The following is a 24,439-nucleotide window of genomic DNA, read 5'->3' on the forward strand; positions in this document are numbered from 1 at the left end:
AGGCTTTTATTACCATTTAACATTAATCAGCAAGAAATAAAAATAGAAGCTCAACCGTACATGCTTGACGCGCGAGAACAAACCTCATTGGTTCTTGTGGAAGCTTAAATGTACTGCTTAACATGAGAATGAACTTCATTGGTTCTTGCACGCAACATGCTTGAGCTTCTATTTACCACAACTGATGTGTGAGTTGATCAAAGTTTATATGTGAATAAAAGCCTAAACTCAATCTGTTCATCATATAAAGCGATTGTGTCTCTTCAGAAAATTTGGACTAAACCGCTCAATTCATATGGATTAGTTTTATGATCCCTTTATTAACTTTTTAAAGCATCAAAGTGGTAGTTGCATAGCTGTCAATGGATGGAAAGAAAGCTCTCAGATTTCATTAAAAAGATCTTCATTTGTGTTCTGAAGATGAACGTTGAAAGTCTTATGGGTTTGGACTGGAGCGACATGAGGTTGAGTAAGTGACAGAATTTTCATTTTTGGGTGAACTAACCCTTTAAATATGTGGCGCTCCCATTGAAAACAATTGAAAACAATTGAAAAAATACTTTAACCTTAGGAAAAAACACTTTGGTAGACAAACGGCCTAAATGACTAAGGTGTGCGTGAGATAAGCGGAAAGTCTAGCCAAAAGTATTGTAACAATGTGCTGGTGGCATATGGGAGATTTTTTATTCAGTCAACTCAGAAGGAGGTTCAGCTATACCTGATATGATAGCTTGAGATATCCTCATGGGAAAATGGCCACTGATACCGAACACACTGCCAGAGAAGATGTTGGACGCCCCACTGACCAGCGCCACACTGGCCAGTGTACCCCCAAAAAACTGCATCCTACAGCCAGACATGTCCACTTTCACCAGCACTGTAGTCACCACAAACACAACCAAGATCACCAGGAGAGAGAACAGTATCCGGACCCGAGAGGACAACCTGAAAGAAATACACATACATAAAATAGATACTTTTGCTAAAATGCTACAGAAAACGAAAATGCAGCAAATACAATTATTTGTATCTGTTATACAGGTGACTCTGACAGTTTAAGTTGATGCATGGCACCTTTCGATTTTTTTTCATACATTTATCATTATTAATCAGCATATTAAGAGCATTTCATGTTCATAAACAATGTTATCATTTGGAAAATTATTTAAAGATGGCAAGGAATGACAAAAAAACTTTGAAATTACTAGTTAACTTTGTTTTGTCCTCATGATGAGAGTTTTGATTATTAGATTATGTACAATGTTTGTTTTTAGTAGTTTATTACTTTGTGCAAAATATGAAAATGGTCCATACTTTTCTTAAGAGAAAACCCTGCACCCCCAGTGTGTTTTCTCAGTCCCAAGGCTTCTATGTGCCATTCACATGTCTAAATGTAAAAAAAAAAAAAAAAAAAAAAAAAAAAAAAACTGATCTAACCTTTTTATATCCATATGCAGTTGGGAGAAATATGTACTTTTTTTTGGTAAATATAGATACAAATTCTTAGACATCACAACTTTGACTCTTGGCCTCGGGGCCCAAGAATCTCATCTTTGATGATTATTTTGAGCATTTAGGATGTTTTCTTTTACAAAGTACTACGACTGCCCCGATGGAAATGTATAACTGTTCCAAAAAAGTATCGTCCGCACCTCCGCTGGGAAGCAAATATAGAGACCAGGGGCCTCATGTATCAATCTTGCGTACGCACAAAAACTTTGCGTACGGCAGCTTTCACGCTCACGGTCGTATGTACTAACAGTGAAATTAACGCGAGAATGTGCGTTCCTCCACGCCAATTTCATGTCTGGCGTACGTATATTTCTCACTGTTTTTGTCCGTTGGCGACTCTTACAGGCAATGAAGTGAAGTTGCAAACATTACACAACGAATTGTTCTACAAGTCTATCGCACCACCACCTGTGGGAAACATTGCTATTAATTTGCAATTTATAAAATAAATGACATATATTGTCACACAAGCCTTATGAAAATATTCTATCAATTATGCAATTAAGTAAGAACATATAAAAGCATATTATGCAAAATGATACAGCCCTTATTCTATGGCAGCTTTGGTTTTAATGTCCACCTTTATATCAGACCATTTCTTTTTAAGGTAATTTAGAGTAGACTGTGTACAGTTGAGACACCTTAAATAACTTGCTTAAATAACAAGTTGTATTTTTGCTGTGCACGTGCGTATTAGTGTCCTCTTTGATCGTGGGAAATTTGAACAACGGACACATCTCCGATCCGAAGAAATCGGAAAAACTTTTTTTTTCTAAGATATGATGTTCACTTCACCATGCACTCTCCACAATGACTAGCTTATTATCCTTATGTGACTGTTAAACGTAACTGGTATCACCAGAAACGTTATTCTGTGCCCTAAAAACGGGCATATTTCATGGTATTGTGTCATGCAAGGTAATTGCAAAATCTAGAGAAATGTGCGAGGTGGCCAGCGGGGTATAGTTGAGACACACATGTACCAACTGTACCCCCGATAGAATTCTATTAGGAAACACACTGTTTAGTTGTTCAGCCAGCAATCATGTAGCCATATAGGACGCAAATGAAAATACAATTTGATATGTGTGATATTTAAACTGTGTATTATAAATAAATATTGTTACATATCTTGTTCCTGCTTTATACATTTTAACCAGTGCTAATTTAAATAAAATGAATGCATATAAATGGATGAATAAACAAAAATGTTGCCCAGTTGTTATTTTCTTTTCTATTTGTCTTTATTTTTTATATTTACATTTACCATGAATGGTTAGTTACCTTCACGACATTAATGAGTCTCTCAACTGTACCATGCACTGTCTCAAGTGTACTACATGGGTACAGTTGAGACAAAGTTGAGACAAAAAGCACCTTATATTTAAAATAAAAACTACTTGTGGGTATTATTGATTGATAATATCTTAGTCTACAAGCTAATGTAATCATGTGGCGTGTCATGTGGAAATTCACTTCTTTTCAATGTCTATTTTTGTGTGAAAAATCAAAACGCAAAAAGTGTCTCAACTGTACTCAGTCTACTCTACAGTACGACGATCCCACCGCATTGACGGCATCAGCCAAACTCTCCCACTCATATTTTTTTCCTTTTGTTATTAATTCCGGAGGACAAAGTTCCAAACTTTTCCAATTTTTTTTTTTTTTCGTTTCTACCTCCGATAGTAGCACCTCCAATTCACTTTCTGTAAAGTTTCATTTCTTGCCGTCATTTTCTTACTGTTTTCTTTTGCCAAAGTGGACTCATTACCATATTTAAATTAGTTTAATTAAGGGAGGAGACTGGGTGGGGCGTTGTGCTCGTGCATGTGCGCTCAAATTTACGTTAATTGGGATGTACAAAGAGAATATGCGTGGGATCCTTCGTACGCAGAGATTCATACATCTGGATTTTTTTGTGCGCACGCACATTTACAGCTTTGTCCTTACGCAATGTTTTAGTATGAATTCAACGCAAGTCTTTGTACATGAGGCCCCAGACCTCTTGAAACTTTAATTAAATACCCCTGATCTAGTAGATGTTTTGTTTTTTCTTGGTTTATGCTATATATATATATATATATATATATATATATATATATATATATATATATATATATATTGTATATTGGCACCATACTTCCATCAGCCACCCTGCTGTCTAGATACTGATATCAATACTGGTTACTGCTAGTTAAACCTCGCCAATACTGGTGCACCAATTAGGAAATTTGAGGCAGATGGTATATTCAAAGATCAGTGCACTCCTATCTGCCAATTATTTGTTACTTTTTTACAGCAATTTCTTGCAGTGTAGGCTTATTGAAATGCTGCTCATGCTCCTTCAGTAGTTTGCAGAAAGTCAAGGAATGTTCTAAAGCCAATTTAGCCCCTGTTTACAGGTCGACATCAATGCCGAGGGCCAACATTATTATTATTATTTATTTATTTATTTTGGCAATCCAGTTTGTATGATCCTATCACTCATCCCAATTCAGTTAGTCTTCACGCAAAACAGCAGTGTGCTCATCAGGCATGATGTTTCTCCTTTACTTGCTGGCCACAAAGATCTCATTTGCAACTTGTATTGACTCTTTAAAATTAGAGCCCAATGTTCCTAAAAAGAAAAAAACCCACAAAAAAGGGAATCCTGGAGATGAACATGTGATGTTGGAAAACAGACACAGCGAATCTTTATTCTCTAAGAGTACAGGAATTGGCAACAGTTACAAAGATACCACAGTACACTTGAACAGGACACTGTGTGTATTAACTGATTTAATTAGGCTGAGACAGATGCTTTGTTTGTGCTGCACAAGAAGTTGCAACCTTTTGCGCCTGTTTTAGAAAACATTTTTGTTTTTTATGGGAAGACAAACAAATGCTACTTTTCAACTGCTGTAGAATCTGAACTGCAAATCTCAAAGTCCCTCATTGATTTATAGGCATTTGGAATCATCAAGCACATGCTCTGGCTGGATAATACAGAAAGTGTGCAGATGTGTTTGGTTTACCTGTTGACCAGGAGGTAGTTGAGGATGAGACACAGCACTGATGGAATTGTGGAAGCGATGGAGATGTAACTCTCAAAGTAATCCTGGACACCAGACACACAAAAAAACATCAGTCAACTCACGTTACTCAAAATCAATACATGTATCAGTGGTGTATGTAAGGGACAATGCCAGTAATTTTTCCTAAATAACACTTCTTTTATGGCTATTACAAACCCAATCAATAAATGGGCATGAAATATTATTATTATGCAAGAATAATTAGAGAGCAGAATGATAAAAAAGGAAACTAGCACAGCTACATAGGGCAATGGTTACTTAGGACAACAGTCAATTACACAGTTAGCTTAAGGTCATTACTCATTACACAAACATATCTGATTGCAGAATGCCACAATTGATCATTCAGAATCAGACGTATTGCAAAGAGTATTCAGCTTTAAATTCATATCAAGTTGTGACAGACCAATAGGCTGCCGTGGCTGCTATTTGACATAAATTTTGACATGAGATCATTACCTTATAATAGTGATTCTGTGTTTATATGTCCAGAATCAGATATGTAAATAGATAACCCACATTTTCTGTTTCCAAATATTTTTGAGAAACCTTGTGTACAATAAAGGTTCATTTCAGCCATTTTATCATTTTTTATTCGCATTCATTAATAGTATTATATAATTTATTGACATGTATTGGTCACCCAGGTCTCTAGATATCATCCACTGAAAAACTTTCTACAAATTACAGACAGAATAATATAGCAAAATAAATATTTATAGTTAAGAAGCCATAGGTATGCCCCGTTCTGTTGTTTTCATTGTGTTTTGGTTCTGTCCTGTGACCTAGTTTTCCTCAGTAATTTAGATTACTGTTGGAAATGTCAGAAGCGAAGACCAGGAGACTTGGTTGTATCTTCAGCAGGATTTTTCATCGAGTAGCTGCAGTCATCAAGTCTGAGGAGCTGTACATTGTATTTTATAGGCTTTATAAGTGGGCAGTCCTTAAAGGTGCTGACCTTACACAGCCTTAGAAGTGACCACTAAAACAAAAGCATCTAAAAGACAATACAGGTAATTACCCCCAACTGTGAAGATAACAGTACCCCAAATGGTATAAACAGTAGCTGGTCACGAGAACTAAGACTATGTAAATATTCACACACAGTTTGACTCTCAGTAGGAAGATCAAAGACTGACAAACCCCCCTCACTGGAAACTGATGCCATCATGTTCACCTTGAATGCCCAATACAGTGTAGTTCCCCTTAGTTTTTCATGTGATGTCATCATGATGTGATGATTCTTAACTTTGTAATACCAAATTACCTATTACTATCTGTTGTTGTCATGATGCATGTGAATCTCAGAACTTGTGCAAACATATCCACATCGCTATGATCAGATGCTTCCTTAACTGCTGCTTTCTTACCGCTGTGTGCAGCACATATTTAAATATTCATCTAAGCGTCTCTCTCAGCAGCTTAAAAGGCATCGGGATGTTCGTTAACAGTATATTGCTGCAAAGGTATTTCCAAATTCTTACTTCTAAGCGAAGAACAATAACGAACATTGCAATGAGTATATCAGGGCCTTGAATCATGTTCAGTCTCTTGTATGTAACGTGTGCACGAGTACGAGCACGAGCATCAAGTTGCTGGCTGCAGTTCACTTAATCGCCACCGGTGTTGCTAATAACAAGGGTTTCTGAATTCAGAATTCTGCATATAACCCCTTTAAAGCTAAGCAATAAATATGTCAGTCATCCTTAGTGATGCATCTTACAATTCCTTGAGAAATATGCCACATGCTCAAAAAGGGCAAAGCTCATGTGCTCCTGATGACTGGCATGCACAAACACAAGTGGAAGAGTCTCATAAAATGACACACTATCACTTTTACCATTTCCTGCCCTGTCAGATAAAACTAAAGTTTAAAGCGAAGTGAGAGTAACAAATAGGGAAGAAAAGAAAAAAATCAAATCATACTTTTGAATTTGCAACTTATGCATTTAATCTCTTCAGAAAAAGCGACCATATTTCTGTTTATGGCAAATTAATCAAGAATGCATAACTTAGTTTAAAAGTTAATGATCCAAATACTAGAACTGATGTAAAAACCTGATGTTTTTTCTTTGTGTTTAAAATCATGTGATCTGCCTTTGACACCCCAGCAACTAAGAGAGAAATACAAACGTAAAAGCTATGAAAGCCTGCTAATTCAATATATTTAGAAACAAACATGAAAATAAAGCCAGTGGGCGTAATTAGATCAACTGCAGTCTAGAGGGAATGACAACAGTAGACTAAGGGGCCATTCACACAGAATGCCTTTTTGCTTTGAAAAACATGAGACGGCAGTGGTACATTTTTGAACACGTGTGATGCACAAGATGCTGCAAAAAAACGTGAGCATAATGGTGCGCTAGTGCGTGTTTACAATGGAAAAGTAGCGTAATGGAAAAAACACGTTCTGTCACGTGCAAATCAGCCCTAACACTATAAATCACACACTAATGCAACTAATGTCCCCATCTAAAGGGGACATGTTCTACCCATTATTACTTTATTTTACCTTCAGTGTCGACCCTAGAAAACAAAAAGAGGTCCTGTGATTCTGCATATGAAAAGAGCAGTTCTGTCAAATATCACAAGACCTTGAGAATGCTGGGGTGAGCAGAAAGCACAGAAACGTTGTGATTCCTTTAAATAGTTCTTCAGTGTGGTTGCAAGTAGGTGACAAACACTTTCTCTGTCATCTGACACGCTTTAGCAACATCTGGCACATGTCTGTGCAATGTACTATATATACCGTGTACTGTAAAACCTACTATTCTTCAAAGCCGCACTGTAATTTTTTCAGTAATTTTACAGAAAAAATAAATAAAACCTTTAAATTGCCACGGTAAAATCCTGTCCGTTGGTGTACTGTAAGTTCTGTCATGACAACTCTGAGTGTTTGGCTTGGTAATGGGTATGACAATGTTAATATATTTGGTCTTGGTGGAATAGATCTGCTACGATACTTCTTCTGCAGAGCAAGCACGGGACTTGCTACTGCCAATACATACATGACACGCTGCAGAGAGCAGGTAAGACATGTTGCTGCTGTACAATATAGCGCACATGAATTACCTGTAGCAAATCTATACAGGTGGAGCTGGGGAAGATGGAGGGTTTCTGAAAGCACACTGCACTACTAAGTCAAATGCTAACCAAGTATTTGAAGGCTGAGCACACAAGCTTATCGGCTACTGATACAACAGGAACCAATCAGCTCTGCCCAATAGAGAATGATGTGATTGCAAGCAGGTTTTAGTTAAGGACCTATTAGCCTGCGCCAGCTAGAGTTTCATGACACAACTTTTTGTAAACGACTTAACATCAAATTATATTTCAATTATATTGTAAAATACTGTCAAATGTATAGTTTTTGTATGCAAAAACTATGAATTACAATGTAATTTAAAGCAAAACAGTCAAATAAACTCGCAATTGTGAGAAAAAAGTCAGAAATGAGAGATATAAACTCGCAATTCTGACCTTTTTCCTTGCAATTGCAAGTTTCTGAATTGTCTGATTTTTCACAAAATAAATTAATTATTTGATGTACATTTTCTGATATTTAGTTCATGTTTATTGCTTAATTTTAGTGTCATATGTGTTACCCTGATGGTGTTTTGTCTTTGTGTTTATGACCCTGTGCACCATGTTTTATGGAAAGTCCACTTATAGTTTTAACACCTGTATTATTGTGGTGCTTATCATTACGTTTTAAGGTAAAAAGCAATTTTTGGAACTTTAAGTAGATTAGTTTATAATTAACATTATATTGCTTAATATACAATTATAAGTTGTAAAATATTCAAATATACACACACAAAAAACTGTCATCATATTTTTCATGGTGAATTTCTGGCAACCACAGCTGCCCGTTTCTTTTCTTTTCTTTTTTTACAGTGTGCAAATAGATAAAATCATGTAAATTATAAACAAAAGATTTATTTAATTTTTTAACACACTTACGCTGAGGTCATTGTGAGGTTCCTCCTGACCAGCAGGGCTGGAGTTGTTGCTGAGCTTGTACAGCCAGTACTGTTTGGCTGTGATGAAGACATTCCAGGGCAGCAGAGAGCCGATGCCCATCAGGAAGAAGATGATGTACACTAGATTGTAGGAGTCCTCCGGGCAGCGACGGGTCGCCAGGGGTCCCGCTGGCTGCTGTCGGGACAGCAATGGGGAAGTGTCGCCCCCCGCCGCCTCACCTTCTGAATGCTCTTCGTCAGACATGGAGGAGATGGCAGTGGGAATGTAGGAGGAGTTCGTGCTGGCCTGAAGAGACTTACCATCCATTCTCAAAGAGAGAGGATGGAGGAAGGGAAATCCAACGGATTGTATAGGTGAGGGTGACCAGGATAAACTAATGCTGGAAAAGAGAGAAAAAGAGGAGAAGGGTAAAAACTAGAAATTAAAAACTAGATTTTTACATTTTCAGAGTAAAAAAAGTGAGTGGTGCCTGTCCTTGCAAAGCTTGCCAATACAATAATGGGGGTAAACCGGTGTGAATCTTACAAAAACTGTCAGGAATATAACTATATGGACATGCTTTGCCCCAAAATCAAAAGACAAAAAATATATAAATACTATTTTGCTTATAAATCTTTTAGCAGGTGCTTTTGTCCAAAGTGACTTACAAATGAGGAAAACAATAGAAGCAGTTGAACCAACAAAAGAGCATTAATATGTGAGTCTTTTTGTCTTGTTTTCAGTCCAAATATCTAAAAATGATTAAATCAAGATGCATTTACTAGAAATTAAGCGAGTTTTTGCTTAAAACAAGCAAAATTATCTGCCAATGGGCTAAGAGATCTTATTTTCAGATCATTTTGCTACTTTTAAGATATTTAAGATAATTTAGATATTTTTTCCTCCCAGAAAACAAGACAAACGGCCAGATTTACTAAACAGGGCAAATTATCCTGAGAAGGCAATTCCACAAAAGCGCCGATGGGAGTGGAAAGTTCAGCGCTTGATCTACTGACGACAAGCAATTTAAAGAACACAGAGGCAGCCAGATCATTTCCGTAATGACCAACGCAATCCACCAATAGCAGAGCAAATTAGCATCTGGTTTAAGACATGCTTTTTTTGGGCATTAAATAATTGTGCAAACACCTGTAAATTGACGAGCGCAAACCTTAGTAAATCACCTTGCGTGATTCATTTCAATACTTTCCTCCCATAAATTTTGCATCTGAAAGGGAAACTCCTACAAATGCTTTTGCAATAAGGGAGGCCTATTCTATTTTAAATAGAAACAGTTCTATTTAATTCTAAAAAAGATTTTTTAGATATTGGGACTGGAAACAAGACAAATACTGAGTAAGAAAAGCATCTTTGGCAGTTTTTTTTTAAAGTAGAAAACAAAGATACAATAGAAATAGAATAGAAAGTGGTACTATTAATGAGTCAAGTGTTCTGGGCAGTGGTTAGGTGGTTCTCTTACGAGAGGTTCTCTCGTATTGCGTAAGAAGCTTACGCTACGGGTAAAGTCATCTTTTCTCGAGATATGAAGCCAAAAAATTATCCTTAATTTAATATCTTGTCAACGCAGTGCGGCAGCAAGCAGACCTAGAGCAAGCGAAGTCGCGTGCTCATTGGCTGCTCTGCGGCAACTGCAGCAGCCTATCGCTGAAACCTTAGCGTGACGTCACGCCCAATGAGCGCGCTGGGCCTAACTGCATTTCCTGCAAAGCTCCGCTCAGCGAAAGAGACCGCCATGTTATCTGCGTTCTCTGCCTGGGTCGTGACCACGCAGCCCTCGCTCTCTCCGCGGGCGGCTGTGAATTATGCGAAGAACTGCCGATGTCGACCCTGCGGGCTCGACTCGCCTCGTTCGACGCTCTCGCTGTCTCACCGTCTGCCTCCACCGGGCCGCGCAAGAAGAAGCGCCGCTCTCAGAGGCCACCGGAACCCGCGGCAGCTGCTGAGTGCTCGCCGGAGCCCCTCCCTCGAGCCTCGCTATCTCCCTCTCCCCTTCCCGACGCGCAGCGGCCGGCCTTCGCCCGCACTGCCGCCGCCCTAGGGGATGAAGCGGACGACGCCGCTTTATCAGACAGCTGTTCTCTTATGGCTTCGGACAGCGAGGCATGGTCGGGGTCTCACCGCTCCGCCTCCTTGACACAGGAGTCTAGCAAGTCCCGCGCCAGTGTCGACGCGGAACTCCTCCGCCTCCTCACCAAAGCGGTCGACCAGCTGGGACTGGACTGGTCCCCACCCAAGGCCCCCGCGCCTAACAGGCTCGACGGGTGTTTTCTGCCTAGCCGCCGCCAAGCGCCCGCCTCTAGGTCAGCACCCTTCCTGCCTGAGCTCCACTCTGAGCTCGCTAAATCGTGGAACGCCCCATTCTCCGCGAGACTCCGCTCACCGGCCTCCGCGACCCTCTCCCAAGTGGACGGGGCCGCCGAGAAGGGATATACACAGATCCCTCCGGTCGAAGAAGCCGTGGCAACGCACCTTTGCCCGCCATCCGCTAGATGGCGCTCAAAGTCTGCCCTGCCGTCAAAAGCCTGCAGGACCACCTCAGCCCTCGTCGGCCGCGCTTTCGCTGCCGCCGGCCAGGCCGCTTCCGCCCTGCACTCCATGGCTGTGCTCCAGATCCTCCAAGCCGATCTCCTCCGTGATCTGGACGAGAGAGGCCCGGATCAGGACACTCTGACTGACCTGCCCAGCGCGACGGACCTCTCGCTTCGCGCCACCAAGTCAGCGGCACAAGCCATCGGAAGGTCCATGGCTTCGCTCACCGTCACCGAAAGGCACCTTTGGTTGACGCTGGCGGATATGAGCGAAAGGGAGCGCGCAGTTTTCCTCAACGCCCCGCTTTCCCCCACCGGCCTCTTCGGCCCAGCGGTCAGTGGGATTGTGGATCGCTTCTCAGAGGTGCAGAAAGCCTCACAGGCTATGAACCTCTTTCTGCCCCGCCGCTCGAGCTCCGCTGCAGGCCGCTCTCAGGATCAGCCTCCTGCACGCAGCTCGACACAGCGCTCTGCTCAGCCTCCATCTTCGCGACGCCAGGGCGGCCGCCCTAGACAGCGCTCAGTCAGCCGTCGCAGACCGCCTCCCCCCCGGGGACCCCGGCCTAGGATAGCGCTGAAACCTGAGCCCGCGAAGTCCTCCTAGCAGCCGCAGGGAGGAAAAGATGGCTGAGTCCCGCTGCGGCCGGACCGCCATCAAAGCGCTCAGCCCTGTCAGTCCCCTTAAAAAAGGCTACTGCAGTGGTTCACATCGCAGCCAACGAGCCAGTAACACAACTCGCTCGCCTGCACACAAACGCCGTTTTTACGGTGACCCAGAGATATCTCATAAAGAGTTTGGTTTCGGGTTTTCCGGCTCACGCCGAAGGTGTCATGAGTGTAGAAAATGTGCCCACACCCACGTGCTCACCACTACACACAAACACAGTTTCCCCGGTAACGCTCACAGAGCGCACTCTCATAAAGCGGGCAAGCGCCGCTCGAGTGCTAAGTGTAGAAAATGTGCCCACGAATCTGTGCCCACACCTACACGCTGCACGCTCTGTCACTCAGTTATCCCGGGATGCAGATCTTCTAAAGCTCCCCAGCACTGGCCGTGTTGTGTATGTAAGCCCCGCGCCCGCTCACGAGCGCGCGCACTTACAATCAGACACGTTTACCCCCATGCCGCTCTCGCGCCACGGGCTCCCAGCTTCAAAATGTGCCCCGTCCACAGTGATCGAGCCATTGAATGCTGCACAGCCAGTCCCTGCTGTCTGCGAGCCCCCGTATTCGAGCACCGGCGACGCGCGCGTCCCCCTATCTTCTCTGATACAGGTTCCCCATCCCGCACAGCGCGGCGATCTGAACCCAGAGACCATTCGACCCCTAGCGAGATGTGCCAGCGCATGGCAAGCTATCCAGGGCGTGTCAGAATGGGTGCTGAATACCATAAAGCACGGCTATTCGCTTCAATTCGCTCGCCGTCCGCCTCGCTTTCTAGCGCGAACCGAGACGAGTGTGAACACAGAAGTGGCTCATCTGCTTCGGGCAGAAATAGCAAAGCTGTTGCACAAGGGGGCTATAGAACAAGTGCATCCTTCTCTGAGCGAGTCGGGCTTCTACAGCCGTTATTTCCTCGTACCCAAGAAGGACGGGACGCTGAGACCCATTTTAGATCTGAGACACTTGAACAGAGCCCTCATGAGACGGCCGTTCAAAATGATTACAACCAGACAAATCCTCGCGCAAATTCGCCAGGGAGACTGGTTTATCTCTCTCGATCTGAAGGATGCATACTTCCAGATCCAGATAATTCCCCGTCACAGGCCATTCTTGAGATTCGCCTTCGACGGCCGGGTATATCAGTACACCGTCCTGCCGTTCGGTCTATCTTTGGCACCCCGTACATTCACGAAGTGCATGGACGCGGCTCTCGTTCCCCTGAGATCTCAGGGGATACGGGTACTGAACTATCTGGACGACTGGCTAATTCTAGCGCATTCAGAGTCAGAGCTTTTGTCTCACAGGACAGCGCTTCTCGGCCATCTGGAAAATTTGGGTCTCTCGGTCAATTGGGCCAAGAGCTCATTACTGCCCCGCCAGTTTATCTCGTTCCTCGGAATAGAACTGGATTCGGTGGCTATGACGGCCAGACTGTCAGAGCAGCGCGCGCGCCGCATTCGACACCTAGCCGCATCTTTCCAGACGGGCAACCAGACTCCGCTGAGAACATTCCAGCGAGTTTTGGGGCACATGGCCTCAGCGGCTGCAGTGCTTCAGCTGGGCTTACTGCGCATGCGCCCGCTTCAACGCTGGCTAAGAGCGCGAGTGCCTCACCGAGCCTGGACGGCCGGCAGCTTACGAGTCAGAGTGAGTCAGGGCTGTGTCTCAGCCCTTCGACCCTGGCTGGCAGCCGAATGGTATCGCACTGGGGTGACGATGGGAGTTGTCTCACGCCGGAAAGTTATCTCGACAGACGCGTCCAACGGAGGTTGGGGAGCGCTTTTCGAGGGCAGACCGGTCTATGGCCGCTGGTCAGACCAGGAGTGTCGCCTTCATATAAACTGTCTAGAGATGCTGGCGGTCGAGAATGCGCTCAAGCACTTCCTCCCATACCTGCAAGGCCACCATGTACTGGTCCGCACAGACAACATGTCAGTGGTAGCCTATGTGAACCGCCAGGGCGGTCTCAGATCCAAAATGCTCTGCACCCTGGCGGAACGCCTCCTAGTGTGGGCTCAGCACTCACTGCGCTCACTGAGAGCCGCGCACGTGCCGGGTCGCCTGAACGATGGTCCAGACAGACTGTCCAGGGACAATGTTCCCCCGGGAGAGTGGTCCTTGCATCCCCAAACAGTCCAGTTACTGTGGCGCCGTTTCGGCAGAGCGAAAGTCGACCTCTTTGCGTCACAAGACAACGCGCAATGCCCAAAGTTCTTTTCAAAGAACGAGGACGCGCTGGCCCAGAACTGGCCCAGCGGCCCGCTTTACGCTTTTCCCCCGGTCTCCCTGCTGCCGCAGGTTATCGAGAGATTCAGGGAAGCGCGCCACACGGTGCTCCTCATAGCCCCGTATTGGGAGAATCAAACATGGTTCCCGGATCTAATACGGCTGGCGGACACAGCCCCCTGGCCGTTACCGGTGAGGAGAGACCTTCTCTCTCAAGCCCACGGCTCGATTTTGCACCCCCATCCAGAGCGCTGGTCTCTGCATGCGTGGGTCATCAACGGTTACCCGTTGACTTGCCAACAGGGGTTGTGAACACGATCACACAGTCTAGAGCCCCCTCTACGAGGCGGCTCTATGCTTCAAAATGGTCTGTGTTTAGTAAATGGTGCACCGCCAAAGGGCTGGATCCACTAACATGTGGGGTATCGCAGGTGCTGTGCTTCCTCCAAGAGCTGTTGGACGCGGGCAGGTCCCCCTCCACGCTCAAAGTTTATGTTGCGGCCATCTCAGCTTTTGCCGACTCGGCGCTGGGCCGCGCATTAGGGAGGAACGAGTTCATCATCCGCTTCCTCAGGGGAGCGAGGAGATTGAACCCGCCGCGACCACCGTCGGTTCCTATTTGGGATCTTTCCCTGGTCTTAGAGGCCATGAAAGCGCATCCCTTTGAACCCATGGAAACAGTGGATATGAAATATCTCACGCTAAAAACCGTTTTTCTGATAGCACTGTCGTCAGTTAAACGCGTGGGTGACCTTCACGCGCTGTCAGTTAACGCTGCATGCCTCGAGTTTGGACCTAATGACTCTAAAGTCATCCTCAAACCGAGACATCCTCCCCCAAAAGTCTGGGCACACCGTTCAGAGCGCAGGTCATTTCTCTCTCCGCTTTGCCGTCATCCGGCAGCGAGATCGATGGTAAACTCCTTTGCCCTGTCAGAGCGCTTAGGAATTATACTACACGCTCCGCCGCTGTCAGGCGCTCGGAGCAGCTTTTCGTTTCGTTTGGTGGGCGCACCAAAGGTCTCGCCGCCTCGAAACACAGCCTGTCCAGGTGGATAGTGGACGCGATTGCAGCCGCTTATGCGTCTAAAAATCTGCAGTGCCCGCTGGGTATCAGAGCCCACTCCACCAGAGGCATGGCCTCTTCATGGGCTTGGTCTAGCGGAATTTCCATTCATGACATTTGTACAGCGGCAGGCTGGGCCTCCCCCTCTACATTTGTGAGATTTTACAATCTGGAAGTTCCTGCCCTGCAGGCTAAACTCTTATCTGTCTAAGTCCCGCGTAGCCAGCCCACTCTGTGTGCAGACTACTGCTGTGTGATTTAGCTCTCCTGGTTGAGCTCAATTCTGGGGTTGTTAGTCAGACCGGCCACGCCGCTCTGAGCCCCTTATGTGTGTGCTTATGTACTGCGCTAGCCATTCTTGGCCGCCCGGTTCCCTGTTATAGTGTTCCCCGGGTTTCTCCCTGGGACTCATTCAGTGGATGCGGGGCGCGCACGGCGTTGACAAGGGAAGTTCCCGTAGCGTAAGCTTCTTACGCAATACGAGAGAACCTCTCGTAAGAGAACGTACTCGGTTACCTAACGTAACCTCTGTTCTCTCTAGAGAGGGAACGAGTATTGCGTAAACCGCCGTGCTCGCGCCACGAGCTCACTCGCTTCAGCGACAAAAACCAGAGAATAGCAGCCTCTGAACCTTCTTTTATAAGCTAAAGCCACGCCTCCTCACATGGGCTGTGACGCGTGAGCGCGCCCAGCGCGCTCATTGGGCGTGACGTCACGCTAAGGTTTCAGCGATAGGCTGCTGCAGTTGCCGCAGAGCAGCCAATGAGCACGCGACTTCGCTTGCTCTAGGTCTGCTTGCTGCCGCACTGCGTTGACAAGATATTAAATTAAGGATAATTTTTTGGCTTCATATCTCGAGAAAAGATGACTTTACCCGTAGCGTAAGCTTCTTACGCAATACTCGTTCCCTCTCTAGAGAGAACAGAGGTTACGTTAGGTAACCGAGTACGTTTTCATTTGGACACAGAGAAACAAAGCTGCAACCGTGGGAAGCAACTAAAGCTTTTTTGCCTCAGGCATTTTAGAATGACTAAAACAACTTTTGAGATGGTGTCCAATGTGATTTGTACGCTGATTAGAGCAGTTATCTAATCACATGAATTTTTTTGTTGCACATTAATTGGTAAATGCGTTTCCACTGTAGTTTATGAGCATGTCTTCATAAAAAAATATGCTGGCCGCTCAGATCATGAGGGAGAAAGAAGCAAACACTCCGTCAGGACTCACAGCGCTGCAAGAGACATGAGAGAACACCTCCACCACATTACTCAAAGTACAGCATGTGAGCCAGTTACACAGAACAATCTGTCTCTATCCCAGTCCCCTCTGATGCGTCACTCAAGGAATGCTGGAGCAACTGGTAATGCCTTATGTGCATTTGCTCACACTAATTACAAAATTCTCACATGCTCTTCCTGTACTCCACTCAATCACATGACACCAGACTGACATTTACCTAGAAGACTACATACATACCCGCTGCGTTATAACACATTACACTCTCTAATATACAACTGATAATATGATATCCTCATCAATGAACAGTGCACATTTACTATTTTTTATTATAAGTTTAAATAAATATTGTGTAACATAAGTCTTCATTTAAATTCATAAATTTTGCCTTTATTTTATTTACTAGCATTAAATTGCATTGTTGCCCGTTGCTCACTCTCCCAGCTAACAGGAAACGTTCTGGAAAAGTTCTCTCAAAGTTATGAGCAAACATTCTTCAAGTAATGTTAATATAATGGTCGCTATTTACACTTCGTTTTTTTTACATATTAGTTGCACTTTCGTTTAATGTTTTTTTAAATGTTACTACTTGTTTCAGAACGTTCAGGGAACATTCAGAATTAACCTTTTCATAACTAATGGGAATGTTAGCAGAACATTCTTAGAACATATTTTGTTTGCTGCTCTGTCAAAAAAAAAGACAACGGTCATTCACCAATGGTAACGGTGGCAAATATGATCACTACAGTGCAAAAGGTTTTATGCAGAGCCATTAGAAAGATAAGATGTCATTACAAAAGTGTACAGTTGATAGTTTCCGATGGTAATATCATTGAACAAATGATTACCATACACATGTAATATAGAGTTCACATGCAACTACAAATAATACTTGACAATATAGACACCAAGAAAGAAAGAAAATGTATTGCTTGGAAGCTGCTCATTCATTTAGTTCTAAAGTTGTATGTTTTACTGAAAATTTAACTTTGTCTCAGAGGTTTTTCCACAAATTCATTAGAAGAAAAAGACAAACGAGACAACTGTTGGCATACAGTATAAAAATATCAAATCAGTGTGAAGAGGAGCTCAGATAATTTGTTCTTGTAGAATTTGCAGCAAAATGTGTCAGTTTGTTCTCTCACTCTCAATGCTGTCTGGGAGAAACAAATGAGATCATAAAGAGGGTTAAATGTAATTTTGTTCTTTCCTATAGAGGTGCTCCAAGGCAGCAACATTTCTGCTTATCGTGAATCGTGATACAAACAAATGTTGTGTCGTTAGTCAGCTGGGTTTCGAGACAGCACATGTCACCCGATTCCGAAACAGTGAAGGGAAGTGTTTCAGTGTGACAGGAAAGACACATTCAGCATTTTTAAAAATGTGTAGGAAAATAACATTTCAAACAGAGAACCAGTAACGTTATAGCTAAGAAAAGAAATCAGAAGTCAGACGAATGATACACAAACTTAGTTGAGGTAAAGTTACTGCATAGGAATAAATGTAATGTACAGCTGTTATGAGAGACGAAACAGCTGTTTTGGAGCCTATAATGACAATATTACACTTACACCAGATAAAAGTCTCGTGTTTAACCTTGTTTAGTCTAATGTTTATCGCAATCTGGTGACTATATATGGCATTCCTTCACATATGAATCAATTCAAACCTGCTGAACTAGGTTGAACTGTGAACTGCAACAGTTTGAATTTTCACGTAAGATACTCACCAATAGCTTAATTTGAGCTGAATTCATCTTTCTTGTACCTGGTTTCCACATATAGACAATAACAACACACTCTGAGTCGACGTGGTGGCCGTTACACAAACATAGGAGAGTTCGTATAGTGTACAGTACAGTTCACTTGGTGTATATGAATAACACGACTTCAAATTAAAAGCTTCACGGCAAGTTAAAAGTCATGTAACCAAAAAAAGAGACAAATTTATGATAATTAATTCTGTGTTCACGAAATTGCAGTCAGCAGAGGATTTTATACAGAAAGAGTATACAAAATAAAGTCTCAACAGGTAGATTATTTTAACTTTAAATTTAAAGGTAAACCCATTTTTCCTCTTACAACCTGAAACATCCACTAATAAAGTAAGTTAATAAATACTATGCAAGCACAGCTTCTTATCCATTATATGCAAGAATGAGTATCTGAAAAGAAAGGAGGATGAGTAATATATAATGTTATAAATAATAATATATAACATATTTTTTTTGACAGTAATACACATTATTTAAGTGTGCCGTGTTTATCAGTGTAATAATTACTTATTGTATTATTGTAAAGACACTGCTAACACCCAGTAAATTAAAATGTTTTAGATTTCGTTTCGCAATCCACACAACAGCACATTATGGGGTTTGCTTATAAAAGTAATCTTGCGTGGCTTTTATTTTGAAATACACGGGAATTGAATGCCGCTCATTTTTCCTGTGTTCGCCGGAAGTGCATTGTCGTGTGTGTGTATACAGGTAAGGGCTTTTTAAATAACATAAACATACTTGTGTGAAAATATGATTATAATAAGTGTTTAATGAGCTGCCTCGGAGGGCGCCGCATTGATCTTTTTTGTCCAGAAAAGCAATTGTGCAGTAAAAACACGCAGTCACCAACACACGTGGATAAAGCTGGACATCTCCATACAATCACATTAAATCTGTACACTTGTTATAATCTTGGATGTTTTATGTGTATTATTATTTATTAGATATGCTTTTATTGTTATATAATATTATAACAATAACATTAATGTGGTGTCCGCAACTGTATATTAAAGCGTCTCTCATAAAGTTGCATTTCCCCACAGTCAAATATCAAGGAATTTAAAACGTCCAGCCTAGGCCTGAAAAGTCAAGCTAATTAAAGCTTAAAATATCATGTAGACGTCTAAATATTCCTATTCAAATGTGTTTTTAAAATGTTTTTTGTTTTTAGGTCATTTTTTTCTTCCAGGTTTTTCAGGTCATTCAGTGTCAGTTTGTAGGAACTTAGGATTTATATCAAATTGATTTAAATATATCATTATTTTTTCAGTCAGTTGTCAGACAATGGCTGATGACGGTCCAGCAGAGGATTATCCCACCGAAATCGAGGACAACCTCAATGATTTTGACTCCTCTGTGAGCTCTGTTGAGAATATGGTCCAAACACTTGTGTCTGTATCCAGAAGTGACCATCTGCATAAGGTATGTGGAAACAAGTGCACAAATCAACAGCTAAATGAACTTGTTACATATGAATGGCTTGTTATTGGAATGTTTGGATCTTTTTGTACCTCATTTCCAGCTGGATCCTCTTGATCAAGCTAAATTGGACCTGATGTCTGCATATGCCCTCAACTCTATGTTCTGGAGTAAGATTTTACACCTTCTTGTTTTTCTTGTCAGGTGTAATGAAATTTAAAAGGTTATGACATTATGTTATGATTTAACTTTCCTCCTTAGTGTACCTGGTGACACAAGGAGTCAATCCGAAAGACCATGCGATCAAACAAGAATTGGTAAGAAAAGACATTTTACTTAAAATGTTTTTGGTTCAAATTATAAGTTAAAATTAATCAGTAGCATTTGTGACATTGTGGATAACCACAGTTAATAATTGTAATTACCTATAATTTAATTCATTTAATTTTTAATTCATTTAACTCATGAGAATAGGTGAAATATTGCATAACATTTTGTACAGACAAGGTTAGTAAGTAGTAGTTAGTAATTTTAATCACTCTAGTGTCATTGCCGTCAAACTTTAAATTTGAAATTGTATGAATTAGCTAACAATGTATCACTAGAAAAAAAATAAAAAAACATTAAACATGAAATAAGACATTTCCCCTTATGTAGAACCTTTTTTGGCATAAATGTTCTTTAAAATTCCATCAAGAACCACAGGGTTTTCTGAGGCCCTGTTTACTATTTCGCGTTTTCGTTTTAACACGCCATCCTCGTCCATACTGGCGCTTCCATTGCATTTCAGAAACGATCTCCATCCACACTTCACAACCGAAAACGCGTTTCACATAACCATTCATGCACACTGGGCATGCGCTTACAAGTGTAAACTGTTGCCGATTGCTCTAATAATAATAGCTTGCCTCTTGCGCATGTGCGCAACTGCAGTATTATAAATGCAGAGTTTAACTGAACAATGGCTGCTAAAAAAAGGACAACAAAGTCAGCAAAGCTTGCAGTTCTGTCTCCATGTTATTGTTTACACGGTCGTCGAGGCTGGTCTGTTACAGAGCCGTTGAGAGAGACGGCTCTGGGCTGCGTAACAGTCCAAAATTGTCATGCCCTTCACTTGCTAACTTCTCTCCATCTCGTTCACTTGGATGTACGTCATTGCTTACGTTGCACGAGTGCAATGGGCTGAACTGGAACGTCCTAAGCCCTTGATCACTTGGAATCAGCTATGGAGATGATTTATTATAAAAAAAAAATCCCTTTAAGAATTTGTTTAATGCAGCATCCAAATGTATATAGGTGTGTTTGGGTTGTTTTAAAATAAAATAAATTATAATTGATATATCATAGAGTTGTTTGTTGTGGTGGTGATTAGACGAGATATGTGATGACGTCACAATCGTACTGCATTGTGGGACATATCGATGCCTCGGTCAAAATCGAGGGAGCGAGGGTCTGTCCATATAAACTTCATGAAGTGGAACGCACTTCAAAATGGCGGCAGGGATTCCCCCGAGGGAAAGTGCTTAGGGAAGTTCGCAAGTGCGTGTCTAAAAGTGGACTGGAACGCAGCCCTGGTCTGTTATTGTTGTGTTCAGGTAGCGTAATGTGGGCAGCCACGCCATCTTTTTCAGAAGTCTCCGTTTATACTGAAACGCAATCCTGGAGTTTTCTAACTAAAACGGGTCTGTAAACTCCAGCGTAGTGTAGACGCCAGGCGTAACCGTAGCAAAAGTTCAGCGTTTTAAAACAAAAACTAACATTTTTTTCTTTTGTTGAATGATAATCAATATTATACCATAAATTCAAAGTCCATATCCATAGCAGTTACGGCAATTTGCAACAAGTGTCTCATACCAGCCACCAAGCGAACGCACAGTAACCTTATAACTTTCAACACACTCAAATGTGTTTTTAGTATGATTGTTTTGAGTTAAACAGCGCTGCATTACCCCGCAATTTTAATACGTAAAATAAAGTGTCCTGTGTGAGTAGTAATTCATCACTTGTGGCTGTTTAATTGGAATGAAATAAAATAATGTGAATTTAAGTGATGAAACGTAACCGTAACAAAGTTCAAGATCAGGGAAAAAATAAATAGGCAGACGTTAAATGTAACTTTAATCGTAAAATATGCATGAACAACAAAACTGCAAGGATGACTGCAGCATATACGCATAATAAAAACAGCAAGGTAAAATGTCCCAGGCTCTCGCCCCGCCCTGCTTCATACCATAGTAACGTTAATACAACTTTAATTGCCTACATTAGCTCCTATATGAACATGAGTCCCGTCGGATTGCTTTCTATTGGCTTGAAGTTGAAGACGACACATCCCATGATTCCACGCTCATTCACGGCGTTATCAAGCTACACTTTTATTATTGTGCTGAATAAGCGACCTCTAGTGGCGAAAATTACATGCTGTGGCTTTAACAGGGTTTCTGCGGGTCTTAAAATGGTCTTAAACCCCTGGGCCCAGTTTTTCAAAAGTAATCCAGTGGGATTTCGGATCACGGATTGGATCAAATCTTGGAAATGGGTTTTTCAAAAGCAAAAGAGGGATTCTGAACTAAGATCAGATCATGTAATCCGATCTTAAATTTGATCTGGATCAAACCTGCCCTTTGGGTTTTTCAGAACTTTGAACTCGGTTTGGGATCTATTTGATCCAAAAAAACAGGATTATCCTGATCCCATCAGAAGGGTGGATTCAGTTGTGATTTTTCGAACCAAATAAAACCAGAGAGGTTTTTTTTTTAAGTGAATGATCACAAAATCAGTGTTTACTGATGATATATACATTTCTTCATATTTGAAGCATATATGAAGCATGTCACATCTAATGAGATATGGTAAAACAACAAAATCTACAATTTAACATTATAACAAAATAAGGAAAGTAAAATGTTTCTGTTTATTACAGTGTTTCTGTGTCTTAAAATTAAAATAAACAATGGTTATTTGTGGCCACCGGTATTTTGCCAACTGTTGTTCTTTGCTAAGCCAGTAGGCTACACTGTTGGTTCCATTTAAGGCTCTAGTAAACAGGATTTGGTGATCCTGAAAAGTTCCTATCCGGATCAGATTGATCCAATCCGATGTTGCTTTGAAAAACTGGCTCAAAAGTAAACTGGATTACGTGATCACGGATCGCAAAAAAAAGGATTACTAAATCCGGATCAATTTTATCCGGATTAAACCTTTTGAAAAACCGGGCCCTGGGTTCACAGACAAGGCTTAAGCCTAGTTCCAGACTAAATGCAACTTGCACTGACATATCTTAAAATATGTCAGTGCCATTTTTTTTTTTTTTTTTTTTTTTTTTAAGGAAAGTTTATAAAAGCTGCTTAACTGTCCAAATAGAACCAAGTCCTAATCTTGGATTAAACTAAAAACCAGGCCAAAAAGTCTTAATTCAGGTCTCTCAATTATGGTCTTAATTTACGTCAATTAAGGCCTTAAAAAAGGTCTTAAATCAGAGCAGAGCATTAAATGTTGCCCGCATTGCAAAAATCTTGTTTCCCAATACACATATCTAAACATCTTTAAATTAAGATACATTGTTTTGAAAAACTGAACCAAATTAAGTGAGTTCATGCTTAAAACAAGAACAAATATCTGTCAATAAGTTATGAAAACTTCCCTTGATTTTTCTGAGCCCACTACCAGATATCTGTTCTTGTTTTAATCAAAGTCACTGCGCTTTGATTAATTTCACAAAAAGCAGGAACATCACTTTTTTATCAGTGATGTTTACTTTGTTATCATCAGAATGAAAAGTAAAAGTTGTGTCTAAATTCTAGTGGTTGGGAGCAGAGGTATTCAAGCTACTTGTTTTGTAAAATGAATAAAAAATAATGGATATCTGTTGGAAGTTATATTTTCAAATCCTGTAGTGTTGCTAATACAACTCATTGTGTTTCTCCCTAGACATTTACATTTACAAAACATATTGTTTTCCCTTCAATCTATTCCTTAAATTTTAGATCTTTTAAAAAATGTACTTTGGTAAAACCAGCAGAAACCCTGATTAAATCTGTGAACAGAAATCCAGTATGTAAAAGTAGAATTCTGTGTGAAGTCACTACTTGTCTTTGTGAATATTGGTTTAGTATTTGTACTGACAGAGAAAGGAAACTAACATCCTCCTCCACCTCACAGGAGAGAATCAGGACATATATGAACAAAGTTAAAGAAATCACGGACAAAAGAAAAGCTGCACGTCTGGACAAAGGTGCAGCATCACGGTTTGTCCGGAATGCGCTGTGGGAGCCAGAGGACAAGAAAAGAAAGGACACGAAAAGGAAGGACACAACTGAGCATTCCCACAAAGGAAAACACATAAGGTTTTCTTGATTGATTGACTGGCGAAACGCATTGAATCATCTCTACAAATATTTAGCAGACTTTGAGATTAAGCGCAACAAATATCTCAATGCACTTGGACTTGCTTAAGAAGCTTGCTATTTACCATGTGACTGTCCATGATGCCGTGTTGTTCATGGTGTACATGTGTTGAGTAGCATCATTCTTTTCAAGATGGCTTGTTTCTAACTAAAAATCAAAAGTTACTCACCCCGTATTAGTTAAATACTTTTTTAGCATTTCTTTAATTGTTTTATTCTTTCGTATATTTTTAAGTTTGTTTTATATCTGGGGTTACAAAATCTAAAATGTGTGATGTGGACCATCAATAATACCAGTCCCATTAAAACTACTAAATCCTATTTTTCTTGTCAATTCATTTGGAAGTTATTGTCTTCTGATTCAATGTTTTTCTTTCTTTCTTTTCTTTCTGTTTTTGTATTTAGATTTCTGGAAATTATGAATCCTTTATGTAGTGATGGGAGAAATGAAGCGTTTTGAAACTTTGAATCAATTGAACTAACTGCTTCGCAAAATGATTCCCTGTATCGAAATGCCACATGCCGGTAATTCCTGCCAGTCAGAACAGT

At 41.5% G+C, this 24,439-nt stretch overlaps 2 protein-coding genes across 2 annotated transcripts in view; one reads left to right on the forward strand and one right to left on the reverse strand.

Moving 5' to 3' along the window:
* The window catches only part of slc29a3 (solute carrier family 29 member 3), a 31,850-nt gene extending 13,666 nt beyond the window's left edge, over nt 1-18,184 (reverse strand). The window contains exons 1-4 of the mRNA XM_081351441.1: nt 18,018-18,184; nt 8,550-8,949; nt 4,527-4,609; nt 719-945 (exon numbers count right to left, since the gene is read on the reverse strand). Of these exons, the coding sequence (XP_081207567.1) occupies nt 719-945; nt 4,527-4,609; nt 8,550-8,876 (637 nt within the window). The 5' untranslated portion in view covers nt 8,877-8,949; nt 18,018-18,184. The remainder of the gene's footprint in view (nt 1-718; nt 946-4,526; nt 4,610-8,549; nt 8,950-18,017) is intronic.
* Nucleotides 18,185-18,682: 498 nt separating this feature from the next.
* On the forward strand, nt 18,683-24,211 carry c1d (C1D nuclear receptor corepressor). Its single transcript, XM_081351442.1, has 5 exons — nt 18,683-18,773; nt 19,336-19,487; nt 19,588-19,654; nt 19,746-19,801; nt 23,646-24,211. The coding sequence occupies exons 2-5, from the start codon at nt 19,350-19,352 to the stop codon at nt 23,838-23,840; spliced, it is 456 nt and encodes a 151-aa protein (XP_081207568.1). The 5' UTR covers nt 18,683-18,773; nt 19,336-19,349; the 3' UTR covers nt 23,841-24,211.
* The last annotated feature ends 228 nt before the right edge of the window (nt 24,212-24,439 follow it).

This window comes from Scardinius erythrophthalmus, assembly GCF_964197995.2.
Source record: "Scardinius erythrophthalmus genome assembly, chromosome: 21".
Lineage (NCBI taxonomy): Eukaryota > Metazoa > Chordata > Actinopteri > Cypriniformes > Leuciscidae > Scardinius > Scardinius erythrophthalmus.

Bases quoted from the DNA above. Each gene is read 5' to 3' on its own strand.
- c1d (XM_081351442.1), top strand. From the start codon at position 19,350: ATGGCTGATGACGGTCCAGCAGAGGATTATCCCACCGAAATCGAGGAC. The intron at 19,655-19,745 runs GTAAGATTTTAC...TTTCCTCCTTAG, and splicing joins CCTCAACTCTATGTTCTGGA to TGTACCTGGTGACACAAGGA. The intron at 19,802-23,645 runs GTAAGAAAAGAC...TCCACCTCACAG, and splicing joins ATGCGATCAAACAAGAATTG to GAGAGAATCAGGACATATAT.